Genomic DNA, 13,340 nt, shown 5'->3' with positions numbered 1-13,340 from the left:
AAGCACTTTTTTGTCCTCTATATGTGACAGGAAGACATGCGATGTTTTTGAAGCAACGCGGTTTCTTGCTTTTGCCTATTACCATCAAAGGAAGAGCATGCGTTCCTTCTTCTTCTTCAGTGCCTTATCCGGTCCGGATGTTGGCGATCATCAAGGCTATCATGGTTTTGTTGACTGCTCTGCGAAACAGCTCCGCTGAGGTCATCCCAAACCATTGTCGGAGATTTTTCAACCACGAGATACGACGGCGTCCCGGTCCTCTTCTGCCAAATACTTTACCCTGCATAACAAGTTGAAGAATTCGATATTTTTCTTCGTTCCGCATCACGTGGCCGAGGTACTCAAGCTTGCGTTGTTTAATTGCATTGCATGCGTTCCACTTGCATTTAAACATACCATGGCTGTAATTCTGTCCTTGCTTACTTTATAACCAGGAGTTTTTTTCTCGACGAGATGTGAGGGATTTGCTTGGGAGCGCACGCCAATTTATGTTCTATAATATGGACATTATGGACTGTTACCAGACCTTGTTCACTCGACTAGAAAAACGCTATGGAGATGCCCATCTACACCAAGTTTATAAAGCACAACTAAGAAGTCGAAGTCAACGAGCAAGTGAAAATTTGCAAGAATTTGAAGCAGATGATGCTCATATAGTGCGGTTGTCTTATCCGGAGGTTAAAAAATTAATAAAATAATTGGCTGATTATTCAGGGAAATAAAATCCAAAAAAGAGAAAGAAAAATAGAACACTATGAGATAACCCTACGTAATACTCTGGAAGGAGAAAAAAATCGATATATGATTTAATACCAGATAATGTTACACTACTCTCATATGCTGATGATCTGGCTCTCCTTTTTAATAGCCAAAATCCTAGCTTAGACCCTTCCCACATAAATCATGTTTTACCTGATATTAATGAATGGTGTACCATCCACAACTTCCAAATTTCTGTAAACAAAAGTGAGGCCATATGGTTCTCAAAAAATCAACATTATGGCCATCTTCCAGATCTAACTATTAATCATAATATAATTCCCTACAAAAAGGAAGTGAAATATTTAGGTATCTTCCTAACTCACAACCTCTCGTGGAAAAAACATATTGATCACATAATAGGAAAAGTAACCAAGGATATAATAAATATCATGAGATCTTTTTGCAGAACTTGCTGGGGTGCTGATCCATCCACACTACTCCAAGCATATTATGGTCTTGTAAGATCAGATCTAGATTTTGGGAGCATTCTCCTAAAACCAACTAATCAACAACTACTAAGAAAATTAGACACAGTACAATTTAGAGTACTTAAGAGTAGCTTAGGGTTACATGAAATTAACTCCAACAAACGCATTATTAGCAGAAGCAGGGGAATGGTATTTGGAATTTAGACGTAGAAGGTTATCAGCTAAACTTCTCCACCAAAACCAAAAATCTACACCTTCTCTAATCACCCTCTCATCCCTTTACTTGAATATATCCGTATGAAAATCAGATTACAGTTAGGCTTTTGGAATAACAACAATAGGATCCCATATGTTATCGAATCCCTTAAGAGTGTAGGCGCAAAATTTCGGGCCAATGCTTTTTAAATGCATTCATTTTTTTCGAATCCTGAGAAAACTAATAAGTATTTTTGAAAAATTTAAACGCAAAATGAAAGATTATTATTTAAGAGAAATTTAAGTGATTTTTAATTTCAAATAACTGATTCAAAAGAAACTTTTTGTTTATTCTAAGGGACTTTTGGCCCTCTGTAATAATGTAATCTTTCATTCTGCGTTTAAATTTTTCAAAAATATTAATTAGTTTTCTCAGAATTCGAAAAAAATTCATGCATTTAAAAACATTGGCTCGAAATTTTGCGCCTACGCTCTTCCATTCAAAGATACACTTTATAGATCCGATATATATACGATATACTTGTTTCAAAATTGATGAGAAAACTCTTTATTATCACACCCTGACAATCTCGCTTAACTTAAAAAAATATATTCAACCCAATCACCTTCTCAACAATGTAGCATTTAGAGCAGAAACAGACTCTCTGGAAAAGGACATCTTTGTATATACAGATGCCTCAAGATCCACTGACAAGGATGGTTCAGTTAGAATAGGTCTTGGCCTCTACATTCCTAAAATTGACTTTAGTTTTTCCACTAAACTTCCTCCCCTTATTACTATCTGTAATGCAGAAATTATGGCTATTAACCAAGGTATCAATACCTGCATTAAAATAAAATTATACAACTGTATAATTTTTAGTGACTCCAAAAGTGCAATTGATAAGCTAAAACGTAAAAGCATAGATGCCAAAGCTGACTATCTTTCTCTAGAAAATAAAAAGCTACTAGTTGAATCCAATAACAACTTTAATCTTAGTTTGGCATGGATCCCGGGCCATAATGGTACATGTTGACTTGTTGACAAAAGTGGGAAGCTCATTAAACATACCACTCAATATAAAAATGACATCTTACTCCACATAAAAAACAAAATTAAAAAATCTCAAAACAATTTTGGAAATCAACATTCCAAACAAAAGGTAAATCCTTGGTTCAAATCCTTTCATTTTATCGACAGAAGACATTTAACAAACAATCAGATTACGTACTGGCCATCCATTATTTACTGCTAACCTGTTCCGCATCAATGCAAGCCCATATCCTTTTTGTGAATGCGGACAACTAGAGGATCTAGACCATGGTACAATGAACACATTGTATTCATTGTACCATGGATCTAGACCATATTTTTATTCACTGCCCAATTCGTAAATCCAATAATTATGGCGAAAGAACAATGCGCGGAAATAGAAAAATGCCAGAAAAGACATGATAGTTTTAACACACATCAAAAAATGAAAGAAATAACTCACCACAATAGAACAAGAAAACCGGGAATACTGAAAGATGCTAATGGGAAACTTGTGTTGAATACTAACGCCAAATTAAAAAGATGGACAGAATACATCAATGAACTGTTCAAAGACAATAGAACAGAACAGATGGAGATAGAAGTAGAAGAGGATATGGTTTTAGATATTAAAAGAAGAAATTAAAACGGCATTAAAAAACAGCAAAAATGGTAAAGCAGTAGCTCCAGACCAAATTCCTATAGAAACCTTAAAATGCATAAATGATGAAACCTTAGACATTATAGTAGACTTATTTAACTCAGTATACAAAACAGGACACATACCGAAACAATGGTTACTCTCCACCTTTTGTGCTATCCCTAAAAATGCAAACGCTAAATATTGCAGTGAATACAGAACAATATCACTAATAAGTCACATTCTCAAATTATTCCTAAAAATAATACATGGTCGTATAAATAAAAAACTGGAAGAAGGATTTATGATAGTTAGTTTGGGTTCAGAAACGGACTAGGAACCAGAGAAGCGTTATTTGCTTTTAATATGTTAGCTCAAAGATGCATGGATATGAATGTTGATGTGCATGTTTGTTACGTTGATTTTGAAAAAGCATTTGACAAAGTACCTAAGACATGAAAAATTAGTCCAAATTGTAAAGACCAAAAACATAGACCATAGGGACTTACGAATAATAACAAACCTCTACTGGAATCAAAGAGCACTAATCGTAATAGATAACGAACCCAGTCCAGAAATTGAAATCAGGAGAGGAGTTAGGTAGGGATGTATTATGTCCCCATTACTATGTAATGTATATAGTGAGGCCATTTTTGAAGAAGCATTACTATCTCAAAGTGAAGGAATAATAATTAACGGAAGATCTATTAACATCATAAGAAATGCAGATGACACCGTGATTATGGCAAGCTCTGCTGAACAACTCCAATTACTGCTAAACAAAACAAACAGTTTCTGTGAAAAATATGGACTAAAAATGAATATAAAAAACACCAAATACATGATAATAACAAAGAAAACAAATACACCAACAAACATACATTTGGGAAATATACCGATAGAAAGGGTTGATAAATACAATTACCTAGGATTTCAGACAATAATGATCAAACAACCGAAATAAGAGCAACGATAGAAATAGCAAGAAATGCGTTTGTAAAAATGAAAACAATTCTCTGCAACAAAGACCTTAGATTAGAACTGAGAGTACGAGCACTGAGGTGCTACGTGTTTTCGATACTGCAATATGGACTTGAAAGCTGGACATTAAAGCAAGAATACATAAATAAGTTACAGTCCTTTGAAATGCGGTGTTACAGGAGGATGTTTAGAGTAGCATGGACACAGAAGAAAACTAGCACGGAAGTATTGCGAGAAATGGACAAAGAATGCGAAATAATAAACACAATAAAAATAAGAAAGTTACAATATCTGGGACACGTAATAAGAGGACAGCGATATGAACTGCTAAGGCTGATAATACAGGGAAAGATAAGAGGAGGAATGAGTATAGGAAGAAGGAGAGTTTCATGGTTGAAGAATTTAAGGGACTGGTTTAAATGCAGTTCTGTAGAACTCTTCAGAGCAGCAGTAGATAGAGTAAAGATAGTGATGATGATATCCAACCTCCGATCGGGACAGCAGAAGAAGAATAATTATGACTTCATTACTGAAATGATAAAAAACGGGACTACAAATAGATGCAAATATGACTGACATATTAAAAAATATTAACCCAAATCAGATGGATATAATAAACAAATTTCTTTCCATAAACAAATGTAATATAAATAGTCAAATATTTCTTTTTTAATCTTCCTATTCCTGGGTATCTGTACGAGGCAACTCCCTGTGTGAAGTGGAATGCTCTGTGACACTCTGCCTTGCCCTGGAGCCAGAAAAGTTTATTTTCCTCTGTTGTAATTCGTTAAAAACTAACTCCCTCACAAGGAATACACATACCATATGAGTAAGCGTCTATATTCTTTGATATGAGATAAAGTTTGAAGTGAAACAAAATCTGAATATTGTAACATATTTGATAAATATAATTATTTTCAGAAATAAATCTACACTGTACAATTTTATTGCCAAGAGCTGAGCAAGACAAATACAGTGTACCCAAAAATGCGCTGGCAAATGCACATATGCAAGCCGCAAGCCAATAGATAAGAAGAAGGAGAAAAAAATAGGTTGAGTTTATAGTTTATTTTAAAAAAGAAGAAGAAGAATAATTTATAATGCCAAAAATAGTAAACATGTTAAAAACAAATAGTTTTTAAAAATGAAATTTAATAAAATTTGTAGGACTTGCCTTTTAGAAAAAGCAAATTTGAAACCTTTATTTGAAGCTTGTGTTGCTAATATGTTAATGTCTTGTTCTGCTATACAGGTAATTGCATTTTTCTCTCCGTTAACACATCAGTTACTGACAAGTATATAACAAAATATGATAAGAAAACAAAAGTACAGTGAAAACTAATGAATCCAAAAATGTCAAGAATAGAAAGATAATTGTGTGGAATGTATGTTTTCTCAGCCGGTGTTTTGTAATGTTTACTATGGGATTGGAGGCCCTGATCCAGCATTTATGTTTCAAACGTTTCGTATACAACTGCGGCAGTATTACCAAAGGCAATGATGCACCGGTCGTAAATATATTCTGTAGCTTCAATTGATCAGTGATGAGCTTTCTGAAGTATTTGTGCATTTTTAGTCTCCATATTTGTTCCGGGATCTTTCAGTTGGTCCAGTTCAGCAGTCTGGGATGAATTTTTATATTTTCGTAATGTTGACAGCCACCAATGTTTATATACCCACCCTCTTTTTTACAATTAAAATTAATCCCATGGTATTAGTGTATGTCTCAGTGCCAAAACTATGGAAATGACTATGGCTTCCTTATCAGAGAGACAGAAAAACAAAGTTGATAGTTTTTAGAAGTTCAACCCAATTTTCAGAATGAACAATATGGTAAGAAAAAGTGCCAATTTCTCAGAACAGGAACTGACAACATGAGGAGTGAGTGGTTTATATGAAGGAGAACACTGCTGTTACATCAAGCACACTACTGGTTGAGGACATAATTGTTAATGTCAAGTTAAGAATTCATGAATTACTGCACGATATCAAAGACAAAATCTAGATGCAAATTTCACAAACTAAAACAGGCCAATGCATCTACAAGTCCTGCATCTCCCCTGTTTGGAAAAGAGACCAAATAATTACAATCATATACTTATTTTAAATTTTTACAGGAATTATTGGAATGCAATAATCCACACAAAAATCAATCTCATAGTTAAGTAAATATATTCTCTTAATTCTTGACCAGAATTTCTTTGATTTTTGATCAAAGGTAGATATTACGGCTAAGGGAATGGTTGCACATCTAGCCATATAGTATGTGTGGAAATGTTGATGTATATTATGTCTAAATTGAATTTTCCAGGGAATTTTTTTATTTAAAAAACAATACCATTTATTTTTAGTGATATTTAAAAACCATTTTAGGTTATACAAGGAGATGGTTTACCTAATCAGATATGTACCCAATGTCTACAAAGTGTAAATAGGGCCTATACATTTAAACAACTCTGTGAAAAATCTGACATGACATTGAGAAGTTATTTAAGCATTAACTTACAACCAATTGCTTTGCCTACTGAAAATCTCATTAATGAAGTAAAGAGTGATTTATTTAGTACAAGTGAAGTTCTACAACAGAGTTCTTTATTTCAAGATATCTTTAATGATGCCACTACACATTCCTTTGTTGAAACTTTTACAAATCAGAATACTAGCACAGGTAATGTTTTTTCACTTTATATTCATTTTTTAATATCTTTACTAGGGCAGGTTGGCAGTCAAAACAACAAAACTATTTCTATTTATGCACTTCCTTAAATGGAACAAATTGGTTTATTGTGTTCAATCATATTACGTTTCTTCACATTTTTCTTTTTCTTATTTTTAACCTTTTTATTCAAGATTAATTGTGCAGGCTTATTTTTTGTATTGTTTGTTCATTATAAAACTTTCACATTTGTTATGTTGTTTACATAGTATGTGCAATATAATATGTCAAGTGTGACAATGAAACTATTTTTAACTTTAAAATCTCTAATATTTTTTAATATCTTCTTCTTCTTCTTCTTCTAATGGCGCTACAACCCTTTGTGAGTCTTGGCCTGCTTAACAATGTTCTTCCATTCTGCCCTGTCGGATACTTTCCTTCGCCACTGCCTGATGTTCATGGTTTTAAGATCCCTCTCTACGTCGTCTATCCATCTTTTACGGGGCCTTCCTCTTGTTCTGTTTCCTTGGGGCTTCCATCTCTGGATTACTTTTACAGCTCGATTATCTGGCATTCTTTCTAGGTGACCAAGCCAGTTTAGTCTTTGTGATTTTACAAATCTGACAATATCTGCGCTCGGCATTAGTTCATCCAGCTCGTGGTTCATTTTAATTCTCCACGAACTATCGCTGCATTGGGTTGGTCCAAATATCTTCCTTAGTATTTTGCGCTCAAATATTCTCAGTTGATTTTCATCAGTGGTTGAGAGGGTCCACGTTTCACATCCATATGTGACCACTGGTCTAATTACTGTTTTGTAGATTCTCAGCTTAGACTCACGATTCAGTAACTTACTTTTCATTAAGTCTTTGTATGCATAAAAGCACTTATTACCGCTAAGAATCCGTGCTTGTATTTCTTGACTGATGTTGTTGTTGTCATTTATTATTGAGCCTAGGTAGGGGAAAGTGGAGGCATATTTGTAGGTATGGTTGTCTACCTTCAGATTCTCATGTTCATTCGAATATTTTTTAATATAAATGTTTATATTTTGTAATACTGTAATATGTACAGTTTCACGAAGATAAAATCAGGGTAATTGAATAGTAATGAACTTTTTGAAGAAATGTTGGAAAGTTATAGATAGCTTAAAAGATCAAGCCTTGCTACAAGATGACTTAGACCTCCTACAAAATTGGTGCAATCAGAACAAACTCCACTTATATGTAAAAAATGTTTTATAAGTTTTTCGCGTAAAGCCAATAGAATTGGAACAAGCTATACTATTAATAATCAGCCACTGAATTATGTTTCTTCTATTAGGGATTTTGGTGTTATTTTTAATGAGGAGCTTACTTTCTGTGAGCACATAAACTCTTTCGTTAAAGGCATCCAAACTTCTTGGTTTTTGTTACTAGGAATTGCAAGTATTTCTCCATTGATTCAAAAAGATTAGTATATTGTTGCTTAGTTAGAACTATTTTGGAATACTGTTCAGGTATTTGGTCACCCTATTTTCAGAACAATATTAATACCATAGAAAGAGTCCAGCAACAATTGTTAAAATATTGTGCTTACATGTCCACACTACTATTGATCATGATTATTCCCATATCGAACAACAATTATCTTTACCCTCACTCAAGAACCGTGGTGATATGTCAGGAGCTATATTTATATATAAGATTCTACATGGATTTGTAGATAGAAAGTTCCTGTTTATTTTAAATAAATTTCTTGACAAGTTTTAGTTCTCAGATTAACCAGAATGCTATTTCTTTCTTCGCTTGCTAAGTTCCCTGTGGCTAATTTCTTATTTATAGCAATAACACCAGCAGTGTTTTATCACTTAAGGAATAAATATCATCTTTTGGATAGCAGAAGGCTATGTTAAACTGTATACTAAAAATTACCATCTATGGTTCATATAATATATTAATTCCAGGATGAAATTTTATGAAACATGTATATATTTCTTAAATTGAGCTATTTTGGGATATAAATGTTTGAATTTTTATTCCAAACTGTGACTTTTTTCACATTTATAAAACCATACCTGTACACTTCTTTTCACCTAATTTATCCAATATTTTTTTAAAACTTATTTTGCATTGATAAAAACAATCATGAAAATGAGCCCCTTATCATTTATTTTAGCCTATCAGCATCTTCTGAGAACACTGCTTATAAGGCAGGCAAGGTACATTGATTGTTTATTCCAACCATTCAGTTTATTAAATTGTTTTATTAACATGACCATTTACCATCTGAAATTATTTTGAAAATATTTATACTTTCTGCTGCCACACTCGGTCCAGTTTGAAGTTGAAAAAAATCTTACATACCAAAACAAACAAACAAAATATACCAAGAACAAAATTCAACAATCCCAATATACATATCACAAAGCAAGAGATCTTTTTAACTGATTTATATTGAACATATCAAAATCGAGAGAATTTAATGACCATATGTAACTATCCAATGGGTTGTGAATACCATAGGTTGTTCTGTGGAAAGGAATATCGAAAACATTGTAATAACATAGAGCTTGATGGGAACATTAAATTAATCTGTGTTAACAGGTTTGGACAATCAATATATCCATGTATGATCTTATATATAAATATAACTCCTGACATATCACGAAGGTTCTTGAGTGAGGGTAAAGATAATTGTTGTTCGATACAGGAATAATCATGATTTTCAATAGTAGTGTGGACATGGTAAGCACAATATCTCAAAAATTTATGCTGGACTCTTTCTATGGTATCAATATTGTCCTGAAAATAGGGTGACCAAATAACTGAACAGTATTCCAAAATAGTTCTAACTAAGCAACAATATACTAATCTTGTTGAATAAATGAAGAAATACTTGCAATTCCTAACAATGAAACCAAGAAGATTAGATGCCTTTATTGAAATAGGAGTTTCTGTTCTCACAGAAAGTAAGCTTCTCATCAAAAATAACACCCAAATCCCGAATAGAAGAAACATAATTCAGTGGTTGATTAATTAATAGTATAGCTTGTTCCAATTCTATTGAATTTACGAGAAAAACTTATAAAACAACATTTTTTACATTTAAGTGAAGCTTGTTCTGATTGCACCAATTTTGTAGTTGGTCTAAGTCATCTTGTAGCAAGGCTTGATCTTTTAAGCTATTTATAACTTTTCAAAATTTTAAGTTATCTGCCAACATTAGACATTTGCTATTTAGGAAACAGGAAGTGATGTTGTTAATGAAGATATTAAAAAGAAGTGGAGATGTGTGGCCTCCTTGAGGAATTCCAGATGTTACTGAGATACTGTCAAACAGATGACAACATATCTTGACTCTTTGACTTCTCCCAGATGTAGAGTTTTTAATCCATTCACCAAACCTGACATGATAGCCTACATTAATTAATTTGCCCAAAAGTATTTGGTGATCTACACAATCAAATGCTTTGGAAAAATCTCTGTATATTGCATCTACCTGTTTCCTGTCTTCCATATAAGATAATATATCAGATTGATAGCAAACCAAGTTTGTTGCAGTGGAATTTTTGCTATGAAAACCATCTTGTGATTGAGATATTCAGCCTTTACATAACCAAGGAAGTTGCTTTGCTGTAAGACAGTCAAAGAGCTTAGGGATTTCAGATTGTATACATATGCTGCGATCATTTTCAAATATTTTCTTTCTGACCATTTTTAAATATAGGAACAACATAACTTTCTTTCCATGAAGAAGGAAACATAGAGATTTTCAGAGATCTATTAAACAATATAACAAATGGCATTACAAGGGTACAGACACACTTTTTTAATAAAAAATTAGGCACTCCATCTGGACTAGCAGTAAGCTTATTGGGCAGTTCATTTATGCCATTAAAAATATCAGCCAAGTAATCTTAGAAGGACAAATATTTGTACTAAAGTTGCTATTTAATGGATGGATAGGTATGTAAAGGTTGTTGTTATTTGGTGAATACACTGTTTGGAAGAAGTTCATAAATAAATTAGCTATGTCTTGACCATTTGTTGCAGATTGGACTTGATAAAATAAGGAGTTAGGTAGATTATGACTAGATTGCTTATCATTGATGTACTTCCAAATCATTACTTAGCCGTTACCTTTAATATAGTTGCTGAAGCAAATTTCAGACAGGTGTTTACATTCAGCTCTTAGGTGGGAAAATCTAATATAGTCATCATCAGAACGATTATTAACATAAATATAGTGAACATATTTTTTCTCCAGAGTCAGTCTTCTAAGATCAGCAGAGAACCACTTGAGAAAAGTTGAAGTTGTATATTTCTTCAATGGCACAAAGTAAGCAATTCCTATGGAGAGAACTTCATAGAATAATTTTGTAGCAACATCAATATCATTAACCATACACACCTGCCAGTCTATGGAAGCAAGGAAGTTGTTAAACGCAATGTAATCGCCATTCCGAAAATCATAAAACAACTCATCTAAACCAACTTATTTCTATTTGTTTCTTTCACATCCAGATTTAAGCAACATTCATAACCCACATGATGGATGCTAGGATCTACAAGGGGATCACTTGCTTTTAAGATATTTAGCTCCCTAAGATTAGAAAAAATCAAATCCAAAAAGACATTACAATTATTGGGAATATTATTATGTTGATACAATTTTAAAAAACCAAAGGCTTGAGTAATATTCACAGCTGGATCACCTTCAGGACAATGCACCCTTACTCCAAACTCATCATTCTTCCATGATGCATTGGGAAGATTGTAATCACTGAAAACATAGATGTCCTGTGCTGAGTATTGCAGAACCACATTTTCCACAGTTTGACAGTTCCAGTTGTATACTTGGCGAGGTGATTGTGGAGGTATGTAAAAACCACCGACCACAAACTTGACTTCATAAGATATATTTGCTCAACCTGATCTTCACAAATACTAATGGTTTGTGATTTTAACTTGTTGTTAGCAAAGACTAGTACACCACCGCCACTCAACTTTGCACTAGTTCTCTGGGATCTATCACATATGTAGATACTAAAACCATCACATTTAATTTCACAATCAGTTATGTTATCATTCAAGTTACTCTCCACTAAAATAATTATATTGTACAAGCAGCAGGAAATATTTTTCAGGATCTCGGATATCTTTGTACAAGTGCCTCCAACTAGTATTCTTCCCATTAACAGTTTTTTTATCGTTTAACTTCACAAACTGTAAGAACACCACTGCGGTACCTAATGCATAGATTTTCATCATCAGTAGATTTTCTTTCCTCTAGTTCCTTTTTAGCTGCCTTGTAAGCGTCTTGTTCCATATTAGTTTGATCCTTAGAGATTCTATAAATACTATTTCGAAGCTTATTACTAGACCTAACAGCCAATTTCACCGTGTTAGCATTACATATAACTTTGACTGGTCTAGCTTGATTGTAACTGGACACTTTGCCAACTCGGATCTCTCTCTTGTCGTTTCCTCATTGCTGAGGATCGTGATTTCCTACAATGCGGTCAATTCTCTCCATCTCTTGCGATTTTGGGCTGCTCTCATGGACTCGGAAAACGTCTCTCAACTCGGATAACATGTGATATAGAGGATGCCTCTTATTGTAAGCCAAGTTAACGAAAGACCTCACACACCTGAGATATGTCATAGCTAATGGAATCGGCTTTTGAGCCGATCTATACGGTATATCCTGATAATATTTTGAGCTCTATCTATACGTTGTTGTACTTCATAAAAAACCGAATTGGCTGTTGTCTGTGAATTGCGACAGGTGGTGAGATTTTTTTTTTGGGACTGGTGATTTCTTCTTCCAGCTTGGCAAATCTTCGTACAAACATAGGAACACTCTTAAATGCATCACAACAGGTAGCGCAAAAGTATATAAGTAGACGTTTCTGCAAAACAATTGCCCGTATCTCGGATGTGGACAAGCCAGAGCATTTTTCTGCAATGACCTTGAACGGCAACTGTCAGATGCTATTATTTGCTTTTCATCAGTACCAAGATCTTGGGAACATGGGAACAAGCGCTACAATTATTGGTCATTATAACCTCAAAATTTTACCTTAAAATATTTCAACAATACTCGGTTTTTTGCGGTATGAAATATAAAAAGCAATAACCGAATTAACTATTACGCACAATATTATTTTTAATATGCTTTCAAAAAAAAAAATAAAACAGCAAACTTTTGTTTGTTTTGATAACCTAACCTGCTCTTTGACATCACCATTTCAGACAATCAGGAATATTTGGAAAGGGTAGTATATTCACTTAATTTAATGTCTGTACAGTTAGCATATCCATTTTTTAAGGCCGAATTCAGACCAACATAATAATTTATTGCTAATTTATTACGGAAAGAAAAAATTTATTGATGTAGCCATTTCTGAGAAGCAGTGGGTATGCTAACTTTACGATAAAGCCATAGCTATATCTCGACAAGGAAAGGGGTACAGGGCCCATCTTGACGGAATATTTTATTGCTAATTAATTGCTGTTGATTGGTACATTGATCAATCCCCAATAATTATCACATCATCCCCCTAGCGCAAAACTCATCCCCCGAAAAACCGAGATATCAGCCAAAAGCGTTGAAACCAGAAAAGTGAACTGCTATGAATTAATTGCTAATTTAATTCTGAAG

General features: G+C 33.6%; 1 protein-coding gene across 4 annotated transcripts in view; it reads left to right on the top strand.

Annotated features, from left to right (window-relative positions):
• Positions 1–13,340, top strand: part of LOC140439582 (uncharacterized) — a 74,391-nt gene that overhangs the window by 27,852 nt on the left and 33,199 nt on the right. Inside the window, exons 1-2 of one of the 4 annotated variants that reach the window (XM_072529586.1) lie at positions 5,108–5,291; positions 6,413–6,707. In XM_072529586.1, the coding sequence (XP_072385687.1) occupies positions 5,184–5,291; positions 6,413–6,707 (403 nt within the window). In that variant the 5' untranslated portion in view covers positions 5,108–5,183. Of the gene's footprint in view, positions 1–5,107; positions 5,292–5,334; positions 5,873–5,896; positions 6,200–6,412; positions 6,708–13,340 lie in introns of those variants that run through there. The other 3 variants (XM_072529587.1, XM_072529585.1, XM_072529588.1) reach the window with 3 other exon arrangements.

This window comes from Diabrotica undecimpunctata, chromosome 4, assembly GCF_040954645.1.
Source record: "Diabrotica undecimpunctata isolate CICGRU chromosome 4, icDiaUnde3, whole genome shotgun sequence".
Classification (NCBI taxonomy): Eukaryota; Metazoa; Arthropoda; class Insecta; order Coleoptera; family Chrysomelidae; genus Diabrotica; species Diabrotica undecimpunctata.
The sequence above is the reverse complement of the archived record's forward strand: the minus strand, read 5'-3'. Positions and strand labels throughout refer to the sequence as shown.